The sequence below is a fragment of the Equus quagga genome, chromosome 10 (assembly GCF_021613505.1).
Source record: "Equus quagga isolate Etosha38 chromosome 10, UCLA_HA_Equagga_1.0, whole genome shotgun sequence".
Classification (NCBI taxonomy): Eukaryota; Metazoa; Chordata; class Mammalia; order Perissodactyla; family Equidae; genus Equus; species Equus quagga.
In genome coordinates, this window is record NC_060276.1 from 15,481,820 (window position 1) to 15,503,436 (window position 21,617).

At 42.0% G+C, this 21,617-nt stretch overlaps 1 protein-coding gene across 2 annotated transcripts in view; it reads right to left on the reverse strand.

Moving 5' to 3' along the window:
• SLC9A6 (solute carrier family 9 member A6) overlaps positions 1–12,787 on the reverse strand; it is a 60,247-nt gene extending 47,460 nt beyond the window's left edge. The window contains exons 1-6 of one of the 2 annotated variants that reach the window (XM_046673616.1): positions 12,695–12,787; positions 12,336–12,560; positions 2,688–2,887; positions 1,207–1,284; positions 844–920; positions 425–537 (exon numbers count right to left, since the gene is read on the reverse strand). In XM_046673616.1, the coding sequence (XP_046529572.1) occupies positions 425–537; positions 844–920; positions 1,207–1,284; positions 2,688–2,887; positions 12,336–12,504 (637 nt within the window). In that variant the 5' untranslated portion in view covers positions 12,505–12,560; positions 12,695–12,787. Of the gene's footprint in view, positions 1–424; positions 538–843; positions 921–1,206; positions 1,285–2,687; positions 2,888–12,335; positions 12,670–12,694 lie in introns of those variants that run through there. The other variant, XM_046673615.1, reaches the window with a different exon arrangement.
• Between the last annotated feature and the right edge of the window lie 8,830 nt (positions 12,788–21,617).

The window sequence follows — 21,617 nt, forward strand, 5'->3', positions numbered from 1 at the left end:
ACTCTTAAATGCAGACAGCTGAAGATGAACAGAAGATTTTTAAGCAATTGGTTTTCTGGAAGCTTGAAAGGATGTGTATAATTATTACACAGTTTAAGCTAGCTCATCTTCTCCTATACCCAGTTACTAGGGATAGACACCAACCTGAATTCCTAAAGAAAATATCTTACAGCCCTTGTCTAAACAGCATCAAATTGTGCACCAGTAATAGGCAAATGTGCTAAAACAAACGAAAAACAAATAAATCTGTGCTTAAGTCAAAAGGAACCATGAATTTTGGTTTTTTCCCCACAATTGGAAAGTATAGTACTATGGGAGATACCTAATCATGAATTCCACCCCTCAAAGGAAGAATTACCCACATGTGCTTTGACAGCAAAACACTTCCTGAAGTGCTTAAGCTTCACGCTCATGGAAAACATACCTGGATCAGTTGCCGAAACGATGGCACCAAAGAGCAGGCAATCTGTAAAGTAAAAATCTCCTGCAAGTTGTCCAGTTACTTTCATCAGTGTTACACAGCCGTACATTATTGACCTGTTCAATGAACACATTTCTACTTGAGAAAAAACGTCAACTGTTAAAGAAGTTAGAATAAAGTAAGAATAAGAAGATGGGTCTACTGTAGTACTCATGACTAATCCCAAATTTAATTCATGTCATTTAATTATAGTAACACCTTGGCCTTAAGGAAAACTCAAACAACTTATTATCTATGTCAATACATCTTACTGCAAAAGTCCTTAGACACATTCAGGAATACAATACTGCATAAATCAAACATGCATTACTTTAAAATTATACTTTGAAGGTTAAAAAGTGTTTTAAGCTTCAAATACTTACCCAATTACAAAACAAGAAATTGCAGTTCCAAGAAAAGCATATGCTAGGATAGACCCAAGGTTTCGAAAGAAATGTCTCTGACAAAAAAAAAAGTTACACTGTGTTAGAATACTTACCAATTATCTGAAAAAGAAAAGGTTTTCTATTCTGGTGTGCTATGCTAATATTAAATGCATTATTCATTAAAGGAAATAAGTAAGAGGAAGACTTTTTGTACAGGCATAAATTTCAGCATCTAAAAAGGATAAGGCAAGGAGAAGGGAGGGAAACTTGGAAAGAACTGCCTGTTTTTGAAGTGTCAAAGACGATAAAGCCCATGGAGTTTAAGGTGGTTCAAAGCATATGAAATACAAAAGCACTTACTCTTTTCAGACTATATCCTGCATAAAATATGATAGGAGGAAGTAATATGTTGAAAAACACTTCCGGATCAAAAGTAACCTGTTAAAATAAAGAGTTCTCTTAGATGAATTCCCTTAGAAGACCTCATATTACATTACCAATTCTCAAAAAGAAAAAAGATTAAATGTTAAACTGGTAAAAGGCAAGAATATTACTGTGGTAACTGAAAAATATTTCATATGGGATAGCTGTTATTCCACTTCTCAACCAACGACAAGGAGACAGTGTTGGAGCAATCAGTTAAGTCACAGCTGTGCAAAGTGTGTTCAAATACTATCATACTAAAAATCTTAAAAATAGGAGAAAGCATGAACATATCCGAGCTCTAAATAAAAGAGACCCAAAACTGGGAACACAAAATTTGGCGGTACATCTTTATTGTTGGCAAAAGGAAACAGATCTCTTGCATAGGTAACATCTCTAAAGGTATACAACATAATACTATGGTAAAAAGTTTCTGGACAAGTCATATTTCGAGTCATGACAGCCCACTTCTTTTAATACTGATTCCCTATAATAATACAGATGCCCCCTTCTGTTCAGAAGGCTGTAGTAGGATTTGACATGAACACAAAGCAGCTACACACATACCCATGCTAAAATTTCACGTACTAGAACTTTTAAGGAACTGGAATTTTCCAAGGGTGGAAAGAATTCTTGCTGCAAAGTGAACTTTAAGTTCATATGAAAATTTAAAGCATTAAAGATGGTCAGGAACACCATCTTTAACCAAGTAGGTATAAAAGCCAAGTCATGCCAATGTAGAAGCCAGAAGTGGAGGCAAACAGCCAAGGGAGGGCAAAAACAGAGACATGAGCAAAGAGGCCCTGAGAAGATTCATGATAGAAACTATGAGGGGGCAGGAGAAAACAGCTCCAGGAAGGTCTGGGAGCCAGACAGACTGCAACCCAACCTCCTACATATAGCTTTAGGCACAGCATAGGACAATAACTGATACTCAGACTGAGGCCCCTGAAGTTATGCCAGATTCTGACTCAAAGAAAGGTTAAATTGTGCTCAGTATAAAATACCATCAAAGTAAGAAAGAATTCAAAGGAATATTAATGGACTATTCTAGGTTTTATCAAATAAACTCAATGTGCTGAAGTATATAAAACTCTGAGGACCATCCGCAAATTCAAAGAAATGCTTATAAATTCTGCTGAACTCAATACTGGTCACCATTTATTAGAACTGTCAACATCACAGAGTGAAACAAAAAAGGTTATAGTACTTAGCCTCAATCAGAAAAGGAAATGTACAGACAGGTCCATTTCCGTGGCATTACATTACATTCATTAACTGAGGTTTTATTCCATTTTAAAAGACTGATTATTTTAAATATCATTAAAAATTCACTATTTATTTTTCTCCTGAGTCACTCTGTTGCTAGTTATACACTTTTTTAAAAGTACAGAGATTCCCTTTAACTAAGAACTTACCTTTCTAAGCATTTCATTATCTTGAACGTTATTGAGTTCATGTGAACTAATCTCTCCTTTCAGCGTATACTCATAAAATTTTCCACTAACATTTACCAATAAGGTAGTTGGGCTTGACTGCACTTCACAGCTCAGGGTCACATTATTTACATCGCTTGGAACATGAATCCCATATCGAAGCACAAGGCCCACCAAGAGACCTGGAAATAATAAAAGAACAATATAAGCTCTTCTTTCGGAGGGAGACTACTTCTTTTGTACCCTACACATACCTTTGGACTGACAGCAGAAAATCTCTTACCATAGCCCCTGTGGTTCAGAACCAATTTTTAGACCAAGTGCAGTTACATTTTAAAGTATTACTAAATTCACAAACCTAAGAGTCCAATATTCATATAATCCACTGGGACAAGAGGGAAAAACATTCCCTAGGGTAAACAGCACGTAACACTGCATTTCTAGATCAAGATGTAAATAAGTGATTAGGTAGGGAACAAAATGAGGAAATACCTCCAAATCATCTGCACACAGAATATGCTCCAAGGTGTCCCCACCCAACAGTGTAATCATGTTAGAAATGTGTTTACCACTCCCATCTACTAATTCACAAGATTAAACAAATACGTTTCTCAAGTTATTCCTAAAGCACATGGCTGGCCCAATAATAGCCATTTAACAAACTGGAAAGTCAACAATACTTGTAGACTGATTGAGTTCTTCTACTGCTAAAGGATCAGATTTTAATTTTAAAATACAGTCATGCATTGCTTAACAACAGGGATATGTGCTGAGGAATGTGTCATCAGGAGATTTCCTTGTTGTGTGAACATCATAGTGTGTACTTACACACACCTAGATAGTATAGCCTACTACACATCTAGGCTGTATGGTACTCATCTTATGGGACCACTGTCGAATATGCGGTCTGTCCTTGCCTGAAACATCATTATGCGGTGCATGATTGTACAGGCTTCAAAATCAAAACATGGAATAGAAGTCTTGAATCTGGCACTATAATATCAACATATTGCTAGGATTTTACCCAGATCATCATACTGATATTCAAATATGCATAATGTTCTAGGTACTATAAACCTACACTGATCAAATTGTTTAAAAACAGATTTACTGAGATATTCACATAATACAAATTTTACCATTTAAACTGTACAATTCAGCGGCTTTTAGTATATTCATGAAGTTGTATATTGATCACTACTATCTAATTCCAAAACATTTTCATCGCTCAAAAAAGAAACTCCATACCTATTAGCAGTCACTCTCCATTTCTTCCAGCCTCTGGCAACCACTAATCTACTTTATCTATATATAGATTTGCCTATTCTGGACATTTCCTATAAATAGAATCCTACAATATGCGACCTTCTATGTCTGGCTTCTTTCACTTAGCATAATTTTTTCAAGGTTTATCCATGTTATAGTATGTATCAGAACTTCATTCCTTTTTATGGTCAAATAATATCTCATTGTATAGATATACCTCAACTGGAAATTGAACTCAAAGTTCTGGAACTTTCTATCACTATTAATAGTTACATTTTACCTGCCTGTCTCCCTTCACTCTACCCAGCCAGCCATTGTTTTAATATATGTGAATGGTGTATTATGCTACGTAGGCTCCCAGGGTTCAGAGAGGAAAACAAGAGCCCTCCTTAAAGTAGCTCTCAGTCCAGTTAGCGAAAACAGACTGTAGAAACAATTATAATATGATCTATATGTATACAAGGTGTTCTAAAAACAGAAAAGAGATACCTAACGAAGCCTGAGGGAGTGGGACACTAGGGAAGTCTTTCCAGAGGTGTTACCTAAGCAGGTAATAAAGTACAAGAAAAGGTTTTCCAGGCAGGAGGAATAGTAGTACATATCCAGTCAAGGAGGAGGGAGGGAACACAGCCCATTCAGGAATCCCAAGTCCTTCAGTATGGCTGGGTTATAAAGCGACCAGAGTTGGGGTGTGAAAAGGTCAGCAGGAGCTGAATCTTAAAAGACCCTGCACGTTGGGGAAAGGAGTTAGACTTTATCCTGAAAGCAAAAAGAAGTCATAGAAGGGTTATAAGCAGGGGCTTGACATCAGAGTTCTATTTTAGAAAGACTGGTCTAGACAACAGAGGTTCGAAAAGGCCAGAGAGAAGGCCACAGCAGTCATCCAGGCATTAAGAGCTCAGGACCTAATCTAAGAGAGTAGAGACAGGGAAAGAGAAGGATTTTTAGAAGCTATTATCTTTCAGAAGGATATGGTGACTGAGTAGACTGGGAGGAAGGGAGATGAAAGACTACGAGAAGTCTAAACCGACGCATCAACTCAGTGGGTAAGCTGGCTTGAACAACCAGGTGGGTAGCAGGGCCATTCAGTGATACAGGGGACAGATCTGCCAGGGAAAATGCACAGTCCAGTTTTGGACATGCTGTGTTTGATGTACTTTCGACACATGCATAGTTGAGTATGTGGGATCTGGAGCTCAAAGAGGGCCGGGGCGGGGGGGGGGGGGGGGATGGGTCTCAACTGGAGATAAACACTTGGCAGGCATAAGATGGCTGAAGTCAGATGCGGATGAGATTACCTGGGGAGCAAATAAAATGGGAAGAGGACTATGGATATATGTCTGGAGTTTTATCTCAATATTTAATAGCGAACATTAAGGGGCCAACATTAAGTAGAGGAGGAGGAGCTGATGAATGAGTCTAAGGAGGAAAAGCCACAGGAGCAGGAAGAAAAGAGGCGGAAGTGATGAAAACTAGCACATGCTACAACAAAGTCAAGGAATACAGGCATTAAAAATTGTCCATTAGGTTTGGCAATAAGAAGGTCATAAGTGGCCTTGGTAAGAGCAATTCCAGTGGAGCAGTGGGGGCAGAAGCCAGAGCAGAGTGGGAAGTGATGAAAGAGGAATGGGGGGGCGTAAGAGGAGTAGTTGGTTGGGAAGGGGTAACAGAGTGGAGATGAGGAATCCTTCTAATCAATTTATAGTCACACATATTTTTTTAAAGTGAGCAGCAATGAGTAACTGGTAAACAGTACGACATCAACTTTTTAAAAAGTTTTAACAAAAGTTCAGATTTAAAATAAGGGAAAGAGAAAATAATATCCAAAATATATAAAGAACTTAGACAACTCAACAGAAAAAAACAAATAATCCAATTTAAAAAACGGGCAGAAGATCTGCATAGACATTTTCCCAAAGACATACAGATGGCCAACAGGGACACGAGAAGGTGCTTAACATCACTAGTCATCAGGGAAATGCAAATGAAAACCACAATGAGATATCACCTCACACCTGTTACAACGGCCATTATCAAGAAGACAAGAGATAAGTGTTGGTGAGCACGTGGAGAAAAAGGAACCCTTGAGCACTGTTGGTGGGAACATAAATTGGTGCAGCCACTACGGAAAACAGTATGGAGGTTCCTCAAAAAATCAAAAATACGGGGGCTGGGCCCACGGCCGAGTGGTTAAGTTCACGCACTCCGCTTTGGCAGCCCAGTGTTTCACCGGTTCGGGTCCTGGCGCGGCCATGGCACCGCACATTAGGCCATGCTGAGGTGGCATCCCACATGCCACAACCAGAGGCACTCACAACTAGAATATGCAACTATGTACTGGGGGGCTTTGGGGAGAAGAAGAAGGAAAAAAAAGAAGATTGACAACAGATGTTAGCTCAGGTGCCAATCTTTAAAAAAGAAAATCAAAAATAGTATTATCATATGACCCACCAATTCCACTTCTGCATATTTATTGGAAGAAAACGAAAACAGTAACTTGAAAAGATACCTGCACCTCCATGTTCACTGCAGCATTATTTACAATAGCCAAGGTAAGGAAATAACCTAAGTGCCCATTGATAGATGAATGGATAAAGAAATTGTGGTATTATATACCCAATGAATTATTCAGCCGTAAAAAAAGAATGAAATCTTGCCATTTGCAACAACATGGATGGACCTCGAGGGCAGTATGCTAAGTGAAATAACAGACAGAGAAAGGCAGATACCGTATGATCCCTCTTATATGTGGAATCTAAATAAAACAAAAGCAAAAGCCCACAAGCTCATAGATAGAGAGAGCAGACTGGTGGTTGCTAGAGGCGGGGGGTGGGAGGTGGGAGAAATGGGTGAAAGGGGTATAAATTTATTTAAAGATCTTAAAAAATAATAAAATAAATGAAAGATACACTTTGAAAATATCTCACCTCCAGAAATCACAATAAAAAAGTGATAGCTGGGTATCAATTGATAAACATAACTTGGAAGAGAAAAGGCTACAGATGCACAGTCATCCAGCCCATATGATACAGAAACAGCTCTTTTCTCTACTACTCTGTAAGATCTCCTAATTAAGAGGCTCGGTAAAAGTTGCTCCCATATATTTATGTGCAAAAATCATAGTTAAGCTGCTACAAATAGTAAGAAATAGCAACAGAAATTCTTCCGTGTCCCCAAGCCTGACTGTGTAGGAACAGTACCCACTGGTTCTACTGCACCTGACCCGATGCTGAAACATCACTGGGTGCCCTGACGAGGGCTCAGCACTTGGACAAATTTCAAACACACACTTCGGCAGTTAAAACAGCAGCAAGGAGAATAATGACTTAGGTTGGAAGAAATCAGGATCCTTTTATCACAGCATCAAACATCTGAAAAGTTGGAAATTATCTGAATAAAGTTGACAGATCAAGTTAATTTGGGTTCTGTGAAAGGTCAAATCCTAATCATGGAGTTAAAGCACTTCTCAGTAAAGAGAAAATACACAAAAAGAGTGCTTTGTTAAGGGGATAAGGCAGAAACTTCTAACCTCCTACATAGAGAGAGGCACAGAGAATACTGATATCATAAAATTTAAAATTACCAAACAGGCAACAAAAAATACAACCACAAAGAAATATCTTCCACAAAACAAAGAGGTCCCAATCCCCTTACACTTTCCTGACCCTCTTGCTCTAGAAACACTCCCAGGGGTAAAGAACTCAGTGTCACCTAAGGTCCCACCATTGTATGAGGCTCACAGTTAGTGGAAATTGGTTTTCTCATGGATTTCAGCTCATTCTTCCAGCTTACCACATTAGAAACCTCTGATAGTCAAAAATATGGAAGGAATACCACTGAGGTGTTAAGTGTGGCCAAAACTGATAAAATTTCTACAAGTTAAAAAGTATACGTGTGTACGTATATATTTATATGTGTGTGTGTGTGTGTGTGTATGTATATAAGATGTATCTACTTCTCGAAGAACGCTGTTAGAGTCTGTCTTAAAAAGCTAATTCAACCTCAAGATACCCAAAAAAGTCAAGGCTTTTGCTGAACTCTAGTTAGTTTTACATGTGTTTATTCATCTTTTTGTCTCCTCGCACATTCTCTAAGGCAGCTCTTCCATCCTTTATCCTCCTTCTCAAGTCCTCAATCTCAATGCCTACTTTTCTGAGAAGCTGGATGCCATTTGATGTAAGGTGCCTGAATTCCAAGCCTCTCCATCTCACTGTAAGCTCACTTTTCCTTAGCCCCTCTCTCAGGAAAGATAAACCTCTTTTCCAAGGAAATCCTTTTACCTAGGACCTGGAACCAATCTCCATCCTAATTGTGTCTGCATATATTATTTGATCCTTATAACCTCATGAAATAGATACTATTATAAATCTCTCAGTCATTATTTCCTCATCTATAAAATGGGGATAAATGATTTGACCAACATTATTTGGCACTAAGTGATGAAACCAGGACTGGAATCTGGGTTTTCTATTTCCAACACCTCTATAATTTTCTAATCATCTCCTCACTGTCATGTCACCACTGACTGCTTCTCCAGTGGTTCCCCTTCATCTATTCTCCATTCTCCCAAAGCCTTCTCTTGCAACCCCCTCAAAAGCCCCACAACTTGAAGTATTGCCTCTTGACATATCTGATCTTATGACATTGATTACAGTATAGTGAAGGAGGAAAAGCACAAGTCTGGAAGTCAGATAGGTGTATGAATTCTGGTTCCATGAAGTTCTGGTCTGGGATCTTAGGGCAGATAACCTCTCACTGAACTTCAGTTTCGTCATATGTAGTGATGATAATATCAGCCCGTTTTATCTTTATCGTTAAATCTTTTCAACATGACGCAAAATGGTTAGGGGCTAAGAGGAATGGGGCTTTTGAGCCAGACTGACTGGGTTTGAATCGTGGCTCAATACTTACAAGTTATGCGACTTCAGGCAGGTCATTTAACCTTCCTGTACCCCAATTTCCTCATCTGTAAAATGGAAAAGATAATCGTACCCATCTCACAGGGTTGTTATAAGGTTTAAATGAAATGATACTTTAGAGCACCTAGAAGTGTCTAACACATTATAATGCTCAATAAACACCATCTATTAAGTCCCCGGATTGCAGATGCTTCGTGGGCAGGGATGATGACTCACATCTGTATTTCCCATCATATCTCTCACATCAAAGATGCTTAATAAATATTTATTGATGAATCACATTAGTTAAGCCCAGGACTCTGGATGCTGTAAATTTAAGGTAAAAAAAGTATTTCTTCCCTTTTGCTTTTTATACCATCTGTAAGCACACTGCAGTGAGTGATCACTCTTCAGACTTAACTAACTACCCTGACGATTTTTACTAATGGTGACTCATTTTTAAGCTTCTTAAGCAAGCTAGCCCAATGAAAAGAACGCTTGGGGGCTTTGACACTGTGTTTGTAACTGAAGCAATTAGGCTATATTACAATCTAGAAACTGACCACATTGGCAATTTAATCTTTTTTTCTTTTTCTTTTTTACCCTTGCTTCTCAAAAAGATTAAGGAAAGACTTGGGGCTGGCCCCGTGGCTGAGTGGTTAAGTTCGCAGGCGGCCCAGTGTTTCGTTGGTTCGAATCCTGGGCGCAGACATGGCACTGCTCATCAAACCACGCTGAGGCAGCGTCCCACATGCCACAACTAGAAGGACCCACAATGAAGAATATACAACTATGTACCAGGGGGCTTTGGGGAGAAAAAGGAAAAAATAAAACCCTTTGACCTAGTCCCATCTATTTGCAAACTGGACTGGAGAGTTAGTTAGGAGGCTGTTCATCCACAGTCTCAATGGCCCATACTGAGAAAATGGAACAGGTTAAAGAACGCCAAGTTGTGGCAAATCAGTGCCAGATGTGGCCCCCAGGTAACACTCTTCCATTTTATATTCCACAAGAGATGCCCTGTTTTTCCTTCACAAAATACTAACACCAAGGTACTCCATCACTTTTTATTAACTTAGAAACGTCAGGAAATGCAATTAGGAATCCCACTTTTCTACTTCAGCCCAAGAGTTAGATGAGGTTAATGATATCAGCTACTAAAGAGCAAATATTTTCAGGGCAACTCTAAGTCTCCATATGGTTTTTTAAAAAATACTACGTTTGCTTCTCAAGTTACAAGACTGAGCAATTAAAACAACTGTTCCAAGCCTAACCTGAGACAATGCAGTTATAACAGCAATAATAATCGTATCATAGCTATCGTTTATTAAGCATTTACTTTAGAGGTCAGGTACTAAGTTAAAAACATTTCTTCCTCACAATAATCCTACTATCATTGTTCCCAATTTATATGTGACAGTGTAGGAGGGTAAGGGATTTGCCTAAGATCACAGAGCTACTGGCACAGAGGGACAGCAACCCAGGTATGACTTTAAGCAGGGGTTGGCAAACTTTGGTGGCGGTCTATTTTTGTATGGCCCAGGAGCTAAGAACCGTTTTTACATTTTTAGAGGTTTGGCAAAAGGAAAAACAAAGAAGAAAATCCAACAGAGACACACAGACCTATGTGACTCACAAAGTCAACAATATTTACTGTCCAGCCCTTTACAGAAAAAAATTGCAGACCTCTGGTCTAAAGCCTTGCACCTTTAACCACTACATCATACTCTCTCCATATATATAGGAAAGCGGTTTCTGTGATCGTTTCCTCATTTTAACACCATAATACTCATAATACTCACTTGGCATTTAACTGAATTTAAGATGCCATTATTTGCTGTCTACTCAAGAAGGATAAGTTCCTTGAAGATGGGGATCTAATATTTCTTCGTGTTTTGTGTGCATAACACATAGTAGGCTGGTTAGCAAATGTCTGTTGAGGATAGTAAATAAATCACACACTTATACAGAGAAATTATATAGAGCTGTATACCTTATGTGGCCAATTTAGCTTAAGGGATGCTGCAAACAAAATGCAAAAAAATATGAAATATGAAAACCACCTAATACGTCTAAAAGCTAAGAATCCTAGGGAGTAGAGAGATTTTGCACGGAGGCTTAGAATTTCAATACTTTACAAACGAAAAAATAAGCCTGAGTTCATGCATCTTCCTGATGCACACAACTACCTTTCCTCACTACCCTTGCGATGCTCATTCCATATATTTGTATTTACTGGAAAGGGGGGCAGGAAGTGCATGGAGAGAAACGCCTTTTTGTGTCAAGGCTTCTTCTACCTTCCAAGTCTGAGAAATTAAGGCCCAACAGCTCATCAGTTTAAGCCTGTTCCAAATGAAGATACTCTTCCCTCATGTACTGCACAGAAAGGACTGTGTGTCCGCCCTCATCTCTTCAGCCATCTATACCCTCACAGTCATCTTAGATTAAGACAGTCAGCAATATGCATCTTTTCCTCTCATGAGGCCCCAGGGCAGTCCAAAACGCCTCTGAGCCCATGGTTTGATTTGCCCTTCTCTCCCCAAGACCAAGAAATAAATAAATAAATAAGAAACCTCAGAAAGAAAGCACACCTAAGACATAAAAACTGAAGCCATCGACTCAGCGATCCGTCAATAACCTGCTGCCACCAGCAAGTCACCCATACTGCCTATGCGTGGTGGTGTTCGTAATTACTGTTTGGCTGAACTGATCAGCGTATAGTACAACACACTGCTGGGAGATCCTTAACTCTTCCTTGTCCTCGTTTCGGTACGCCTGAATTAGAAGGGTCAACCATATGTATTCCTATCAGATATTACAAGCATAGTACAATAAACCAGGAGGTCATTAAAAATGCCCTAAGCCTTCTTTAGCTTCTTTCGCCTTCAGGTTTGTACTTGGGCTCCACTGGAGTAAGGTTTTCATTCTCAACCTCGAAGGACAGGGCGTAGCAAGAGCTGGGTGATGGGTAAAGGTGGCCTCTGGCTCCAAAAGAACGCCAGATTCTGAGCAGTAGAGATACTACTGCAGCTTCAATGGACCTTAAACAAACGGACACCCCAGAGAAATGGATCGCTGTGCTGTCTTCCCCTCCCCCAGCCCCTAGCCCAATCCGAGACACCGCACCCACTCCCTTCCCATCCTCAGTCCCGGTCCCGAGCTTGGGAGGCAGAGGCGGAGGGAGTGCAGAAGAAAAAGGGGGTGGGGTCGGAGGGAAAAAAGGTGTGAAGAAGCAGAGGAAATGGGGGTTGAGGAGGAAATGGGGCGAGGCAGAGAAACGGGGGGCGTAGCAAAAAAAAGGGGAGTGAAGCAGAGAAATGGGAATGGGGGACGAGGCGAGGCAGAAGATGGAAGGAATCAGAAGGGGAGTCGAACGTAGGCCGAGCAGGGCCAGGAGGGGAGGCCCAGCAGCCGGCAGGCAGAAAAGGGGGAGCGCCAGGGGCGGACAGGGGGTTGAGGCACTTGCCATAAATCATCGCCAGGCCAGTTTCGTGCAGGAAGCGGGCCCGGCGGTGCTTGAAGAGCCAGATCGTGAGAATGGTGAGGGTGAGCAGCAGGATGAAGATGAGCAGGTTGGCGCTGTCCTGCCGGTGGCTTTCCTCCGCCTGCTTCTCGGACACGATCTCTTCGTCCATGGCTCTCGCCGCTCCGCCAGCGCCGTCCAAAGCCCCGGCCCAGCCAAAGACGCCCACTGCGAGGAGCAACCAGAGCGGCCGCATGAGCCGGCGGGCCCGGGGGCCGCCGCCGCCCACAGCGCGGCGGAGGGGCGCCCGCAGCCAGCCGCGCCGAGCCATGACTCCCCCCACCCCGCGCCCCGCTCCTCACCCGCAGCCGCCCGCGGTCGGACCACTCCCCGAGGGCTCACGGGAAAGGGGCGGGGCCCCAGGAGGCCGTCGGAGCGCGCGCGGCCCCTGCTGCCGCCGCCGCCGCCGGCGCCGCCGCCGCCGCCGCCCTTAAAGGGGACGCGACACTCCTAGCCCGCTCGGCCGGTGCCTTTGCCCTTCTCTCCCCCGCCACTCCAGCTCCTCCCCGCCCCGGACGCGCACGCTCGGGCGCTGCCTGGGAATGAAAGGCCGTCGAATCTAGTCTAGTCTTCTAGAAAAGAAGCCTCGACTGGCGTAATCAAGCAGAGGCAGATTGCACTCTGTCTCCTTTGATCCTATTCTTAGAGCGCTCAGGGGAATGGATCTTTCATAACCCATCTCAATATCGTCCCCCAGTGTCTCTTAACAGGATAAGAAGTTGTCTCCTTGGGCGGGGCCTAAATCTTCCTCTCTGTAATTTAAAGTGGATTTTCCTTCTTCTGTCCTCATTGGGAAACAACGCTGTAGTAGTTCATAAAAGAATTGACTCAAAGGCAAAGATTATGCATGTGTCTGTATGTTCGGTTTTCTTTACATGTAAACACCTGACATAAGTCATCTCTCACGTCAGGAACCTGTAGAGAGAAACTCATCAGTCTCGCAGAGACGATTCAATTGGTTTGTGCTTAAATTTACCTGTGCTCCAAACACTCCTCTCCCTTCCTGAAGAAGAAATCTTCTGTGGTGTGATGGGTCTCTCCCTCTCCTCTCGCTCCATTTTCCTGCTGTCTTAAAGCAAATTTCCCCAGCTCAGAATTCACCTTTGACACCATCTCTTTTCTCTCTTCCTCAAAGAGTATTTCTCTGTTCTCAGCCTCTCAATCTTCCACACCAGAATTTTCACAGTTCTCACCCCTTTGAAAACAGTGGATTCCTATTTTCTCGTCCTTCTCAGACCACTCCTTAGGCTGTGTGGGCTTTGTTTTCTCTAGGCTTTCATTTCTACCTCCGCATGGATGAACTACAAATTCCAAGCCCTGACCTGCCACCCTCCCTTCAGGCCTCTACCTGATGGATGCTGAACAGATCCTGTTGAGGTTGCCTACCAATCTCAAAAACGAAAGTGTTTTAAAATGAGTTCATTTCCCCCCTACAAACACGTATTCTTTCGCAAATTTTTCATACCATCAATGGCACTTGCCAATGGTATGAATCCAGTTCTTATCATCCTGCCTAGAATTCCTGATTCTCAAATGTTTTCATCTCAGGACCATATAACTTCCTTGCAAAGACAACATGCAGACAACTCCAGGCTGTGCCAGTGTGGATTCTCTCCCACTAACCAGCTCTTCAAGCTCTGCGAGGATGTTGAGCTAAAAAAAAAAAAAAAGCGCTAGAATGGGGTTCAACGCCAAATTCTGTCCCTGTTGGGTCAGGAACTGTCCCAGTGACTGTAAGCTCATTTTCTCCTCTTAGTGTCTGAGTCTGTCTGTGCCTTCCCGAGAAACCCTATGGTTGCCTGTCCCCTGTCCCCTGACTCCAGCCTAACCATACTGCCCTGTTCACACAGGGCTGGGCTTTGCAGAGGCAAGAAACCCAGGTTACAGTCCTTCCCAGTCTCAGCACGGCCCTCTCCCCAGACCTATCTTGGTCACCCCAGAAGACCTAGCGAATGAATTTACCTGCTTCCTTAGGCCTAACCACCTAATCCAAGGCTGTTTTCCCTCAGGACAAACCCATTTTTCATTCTCCTAGTGTTTGGAACTTGAAAAAAACAAAGGCACAGATTGCACCACAGTTAGCAAACGTCTTCAAGCCCCAGACTCTACCTCTGTTTATATGGCCCCAGCAATTTAGTATGCCAACCCCGCCCCCCGCAACCTCTTTATATCAGAGTTCCAGGAGGAATCTTGAGATGGCAATAACTTTACCAAGGGGGCCAAGCCCCATGAGCCTTCGGCTCCACTAGGAATGTACTTCTCTCTCAACCCAACACTGCTCTATGCTTCTGACTCTCGCCTCCCAGTTTCTCCTCCCACCACTGCCCTCCCTGCCAATCCTTGTCATGTGCTTTCTGGAATGCCCTCCATTATGAACAAACTACCCAACCCTCTCAGTTGCTACATTGATGCCCCCTCTGTCTCCTCCTTTTACCAGTACCTGAATCTCGCCCAGGACATCACATGCTCTGAAGCTGTTTCAAGTGGAGGCTATTTCATCACCACTCCACTGTCCTACATACACACACATACACAACTCACCCTCTCTTTTCCTTGGCATCTAGTGACTTCCTGGTCACTCCCACACATTCACGGAGGACTTGGGCATTTGCTTCACAGCTTCCTCTCTTCTCCCATCCTCCACTCCACCCCTTCACCCCAGCCTCACCATCGTCCTGGGTGGCTTCCATGCTCAGACAAGTCACATGGAATTCAAGCCTTGCCTCCATTTTCACTGGGAAAAGCAAGATCCTCAAGAAAATAGTCCTCAGTTTCCTTACCCTGCAACCTACTTAATATCCCATCAGTGTCCATCCTTTCTTCTTCCCCTCCAGCCTCACTGGAAGAGGTGTTTCCTCCTCTCTTATGAAACTTATACCTCAATCTGTACTCTGCGTTCCATCACCTCCTTCCTGCCTCTTCCAGGATCTACTCCAACAACTATCTCCCTCCACCATCTTCAATGGCTCCTTCTCCACTATTTCTTTCCACTCTCTAAAACCACTTTCAGGTGTCTTCTGAGAAACAGCCCTTCGTCTACACCCCTCTCAAACATTGCACTATTTCTCCCCTCCCCTCCAGAGACGAGCTTCTCAAGAGTTGTCTACGTTGTCTGCATTCCCATCTGCGAGTCCGGGGGTTAGCAGAGTACAGCTGACCAAATCCAGCCTGCTGCGTTTTTGTGTAACCTGAAACTAAGAATGCCTTTTACATTTTTTAATGGTTGGAAAAAATCAAAAGAAGAACAATATTTTGTGACACATGAAAATTACGTGAAATTTTCACTTTAGTGTCCATCAATAAAGGTTTATTGGCCACGGCCATGTCCAATTGTTTATTTACTGTCTGTGGCGGCTTTTGCACTACAAGGCAGAGTTGAATGGAGTTGCGAAGGACACTAGAGCCTGCGAAGCCTCAACAAGGTACTGTCTGCTCCTTTGCAGGGAAAGTTTGCTGACTTGGTCTCCGCCAGTCATTCCTCTACACTTCTACCAGAGGGGTCTTTCTGAAGCACAAATCTGATTACATATGTCACAGCCCTGCTCCAAACCCTCCAGTGGCTTCATTGCCTTCAGTTCTGGCTCCTTAGCCTGGCATACGATGCTCTACATTTCCTGACTCCAGACTGCTTCTCCACCCTATATCCTGTCCTTCTCCCCAAAAGATATTTTGCTTCAGCCATTGTGAACTCCTTGTAGTTTCCTGAATACTTCATGTGGTTTCATACACGTAGGTGCCTTTCCACGTGTTCCCTCGGCTTGGGTAGTCCTCCAACCCTTTCTTGACCTAACTAACTTCAACTTCTCTGACAAAACTCAGTTTAAAGGTCATCAAGCCTTCCAGGATGCCCTCAGGTTGCGTTAGGGACTCCTTGTACGGGCTCCCGCAGGCCCCTGGGCAAATCTCTCTCTTAGCCCTCCTGAAGTATTATCATGTATGATTGACATGTTTACCTTGAGGGCAGGAACCAGATGTTACTCATTTCTTTACTGACAGCAGCTAGCACAAAGCCTAACCAAAATAGGTACTCAATAAAACTTATCTGAGCATCCATAAATGTCTCAAATTTAACGGAGTACAAAGGAAATCTCCAAGTTCACAGGTGACATTAAATTAAATTCACAGATGACATTAAATTCATTAGATTCAGTTCAAACATAAACTGAAAGAGAACTTTACAGTACTGGATATATAGTAAGTGCTCAGTAAATAGTTGATCATTGAAAAGTGTAGAAAAGTTTCATCCAGTGCTTAGCACAGTCCTTGGTTCCTTGGAGGTGCCTGATAAACACTGAATTAATCAATTCATGTATTGGGGGAAAGGCTGAAAAGCTAAGGTGAGGCCATCTTGTGGAAGGTCTTCATGCTGCAGAAAATTCTAACATTCATTTCCCTGATCTAAATCTCCCCAATATTAGTTTGGCAGCAGAAGTGGGGGGAGGGGCAGAGCGAATGAAATGCAGAGAGATGGGCAGTAGGAGAGATCAGTTAAGAGGTTTGAAAAGTAGTGAGGCTTTAACTCATCAGATACAGGAGGAACGGAAATGGGAGGCTGGATGCAAGAGCCAAGGCAGAGGTAGGATTAATCTGTCTTGGCAATTGATCAGATGGGTGGAGGGGGAGCACTTGAGGAAGAAGGATTGAAAGATTACTCCAAGGCTTTGAACCCAGATATCTGGAAAACGTAGGATGGCTAATGGCATTAAACTGGGAGCCAGGGGGCTGGCCCGGTGGTGCAGCCGTTAAGTTCGCATGTTCTGCTTCGGTGGCCTGGATTCCGGGTGTGGACCTACACACAGCTTGTCAAGCCATGCTGTGGCAGGCGTCCCACATATAAAGTAGAGGAAGATGGGCACCGATGTTAACTCAGGGCCAGTCTTCCTCAGCAAAAAGAGGAGGATTGGCAGCAGATGTTAGCTCAGGGCTAATCTTCCAAAAAAACGAAAAAAAAAGGAAAAACAGTGGGAGTCAGAAGGTAGAGCTTGGCTCTGGGCAGGTTGGATTTAAGGGACTGGTGAGATATCCAAGTGGAGGTATCAAAATAGGCAGTTAGAAGCTTGGGTCTGGAGTTCAGGAGTGAAGTCAAGACCAGTGATAGATCGGCAAGCTATACAGTCATCCCTCAGTATCCATGGGGGATTGGTTCCAGGACCTCCTCAGATACCAAAATCTGCAGATGTTCAAGTCCCTTATATAAAATATCATAGTAATTGCATATAAGCTATGCACATCCTCCTGCATACTTTAAATCATCTCTAGGTTACTTATAATACCCAATACAATGTAAATAGTTGTTATACTGTATTGTTTAGGGAATAAAATGAGAAGAAAAAAAGGTCTATGCATCTGCAGTATAGATGCGACCATCGTAGGCCTTTCCACCTGTGGTTGGTTGAATCTGCAGATGCGAAACCCACTAATACAGAGGGCCCACTGTATGCACAGTACTGAAGCTGTGGAAGTTCATGTGTTCTCCAAAGAGGAAAGGGTAGAAAGAGACCTAATCTTAGGGCAATAGTATAGGGAATGTCTATATTCAAGGAGTAGAAGAAAGAGTTGGTTATAACTATCAGTTAGTTTTCAGTTTGTTTCATGAACACACCAGTCCAATGTGCTAAAATAGCAAATAAGATTTTTGGTGTCATTTACAGTATCAATGCTATTTGAAATGAATAACTGTATTAACCTCAGACAAGTAACCTGGGATACTACGTGCCAATGTGGTAATGAAACCCCGAGAGAGATATTAGTAGATCTGGAAATGGTCCAGAGAAGAGCAATTAAAATAATCATGGGGAGAAGCAACTGATGTTTCAGGAAAGACTAAGTGCATAAAGAACCTCTCCAGTCTGAAAAAAAAAAGTAGCTAGAAGAGTCAACACCAGCAGCAACAACAATAGTAATAGCAGCTAACATATATTGAGTGCTCACGATCTGTGAGATTATTCTAAACAACTTATACGCATCATCTCACTCAATCCTGACAACAATCTTATCAGGTAAATACTATTATCATCCCCACTTTACCGATGAGGAAACTGAAGCACAGTAAAGCTAAGTAACTTGTCCAATCTCCCAGAAGGAGTGAAGGAGAATCCAGGATTGAAATCCAATTTGATTCTACAGCATATGCTTTTAAGAAGTATAAAACTCCCAGCAAACAAATCTTAAAGATATGAATCAAGTAACCACAGTATTGTTTACTAAGGTTCAAAACTCGAACTACCAAGGTGCCACTTAATGCTTTAAGAGGAATACATTGTTTTGTTTGAATTTCTTACGCTGAGTACACGTCACTTTTGTAAAGAAAAAAAATAAAGAGGGTGCAATTTCAATATAAATATTGAAAATGCTAGTTTACCGAGAAAGTAGTAAACTTCTCGAACTTGTTAGCCAGGGAGGTTGTAATAAATATAAATAGCTTGAAGAAAGGTTTAGTACCTACAATAGATATACACCTCGGTATCTATGATAGTCAGGAACGTATTCCTAGGGAAAGTGGTGTTTTGAACTAGGTAGAAAAGAACAGAGTGTGCTAGCTAGAGGGAGAATCTACATGGGCAATGGAGACACGGATGAGTGGTGTGTGAAGTTACTCGTCTGGTTGGGTGGCATGTAACAAAGCTAATTAACTTTAAAACAATCCGGGAATTGCTGTGCTTTCTCTATTCAACGGACTATCCCGGGGAAAGGTGATGAGTCTTCATAAATAGCATCTTGGTAGGAAACACTTTAGAGATCGCTATCCCCAGCTTTAATAACATCCACATCATTTATTCACTGTGCGTACGGAAAATGGCTGTTTCTTCGGGAAAACTAAAGGTACTTCTGGGGTCACCTAGGAATTTAAATGCTCTTTCTCATGAGGTTTGACTTTTGTTCGAAGAGCTCATGAAAACAGTGCTGCCGCTAGCTGTACCTTGCACCTTTGGGATTAACTCCAACCTAGAGAACACTGTACGAGCGGACCCAAGGACATGTTTGAATGATACAGTCCTTGATAACTGTGACTATGAATACCTTAGCTTCCCTTCAAGTTGGAATCCACAGATAAGACAATTAAAATACCACTCCATGAATATGAGATAACCATTTATTTCCAGAAAATGTGAAACTAATTTCTTTTGCACTCAGTACTTGGGTAAGAGATTCAAAAGAAGAGAATGGGGAATGCATTTTAACAGGGTAATGGAGAAAACAAAATTCAATGCCTAGACACTGGTCACTGCCCTGAAGACTAGGAGAATGCATTGGTGGTTTACACAAATACCAGATTCCTTACTAGCTCCTCTTTTTTCTATAACCTCATCCTTTTTTTCTTTTGAAATTGGCAAGGTTATTATTATTATTATTATTATCATTATTTGCTGGGAAAGATTTTCCCTGAGCTAACATCTGTTGCCAATCTTCTTCTTTTATTTTTCCTCCCCAAAGTCCCAGTACATAGTTGTATATTCCAGTTGTAAGTCCTTCTAGCTCTTCTATGTGAGCCGTGGCCACAGCATGGCTACTGACAGATGAGTGGTGTGGTTCCACACCCGGGAACCAAAGACAGGCCACCAAAGTGGAGCCTGCCAAACTTTATCCACTAGGCCATCAGGGCTGGCTCAATAGCTTCATCTTTTCAAAAGAAAGGAACCAGATCTCAACTCCTTTACGAAACTTCCTAATCATTTCCTGCTTCAGATAAATTAATATTAGAAGAGACAACTTAATAGGGTACCTGAAAAGGCTAATTTCAATTTGACCATTATCAAAGCTAAAACAAAGTTTTAAGATTTTTGGAGGTCAACTATCTTTTCTATCTTGTCACCTTCCAGGGGTGGAGAAGGAAGTACTTTCCTGTCAGGTACAGAGAGAATATTTCCTGGTTCTTCCTGATTGTGAAGTTTATAAATAGGACTACATTCGTAAGGAATATATTATACTGTACTTGACATTGAACAAGTACTGTGTCAAATCTTGGCTTAGAGGTGAAGAAATTGGAGAGAGCCCAGAGAAAAATAATGACCACAATTAAAGGTTTGGAAAATGGGATCCAGGACAAAAACTACATAGGTAAAGTTGAGGAAATCTGATGACTCTTGGATGCTTTCTTTATTTTCTAGATTTTTTTTGGCTTTGAGGAAGCTCAAGTATATCAGAAAATGTTTATCATCAATCAAAGTATTATCAAAATTTAAGAGTGCATACAAGTCCACAGGGATTTTTGAGCCCAATTCAAAATAATGAAAGGACTCTCTATAGAGATGCTTTCAAACAAGGATACATCCCTCCGTCATTCTTTCCCATCATTCACGCATCACTCAACAAAATTTATTGAATGCCTACCATGTGACAGGCACTGTTCTAGGCATACACAGAAATCTCTGTCCTCTTGGAACTTACATTCCACTGGGGGGAAAGAGACAGTAAACAATAACAACACAACAAATATAATACATAAATAAATTATAGAGTATGTTAGAAGCTTATATAAAAATAAAGCAGACAGGTGATCAGGAATGGGAAGATTGCACATTTAAAAGGGGTGGTCAAGAGAGGTATCTTTGAGCAAGTGAGAGTGTGCAAAGTGATGCAGATAAAACGTAGACTTCTGATAAGGTTGAGTGGAAAGAATGACGATCATACTTTGCATTTACCTTGTGATATGCAGTTTACAAAACTGTGCGATCAGTCGGGGGCACTTGAGGAACCAGCGCAGAGTTTGGAAAAGAGGATGAATCCCGTTTTGGCCATATTAAGTTTGAAGTGCCGCAGGATAGAAATAAATGACCGGAAGGCAGTCGGAAAGGCCGGTCTGGAGCTAAGGAGAAACATTTGAGATAGAGATGTCTATTTGGAATCACTGGATATCGACGATGGCTGAAGCGGTGGGAATGAATAGGTGAGCTCGCCAAAGGAGAGCAGAATGAAAAGAGGTCAAGGGGATAACCTCACTATCGAATGTCTACATTTTAGGGGATGAAGACAAACAGGAATCGAGAAAGGAGAGTACATTTTATTCTGATCAGAGATAGAGATAGAGACAAGATGGGCCTGCATTGTCAGCATTCTTACATTCCTCCCATTTCATTTCTACCTAATGTAAACTGGTTCCCTTCATGACAAAAAACTCCTGCCGCGCTACACCCCTTTGGACACGAATCTTTCTCAAACATCTTTTGAAAGTAAGGAGAAGGGAACTGACTTTTACTGAGCATCCCCCGCATGCCACGTGTTTGG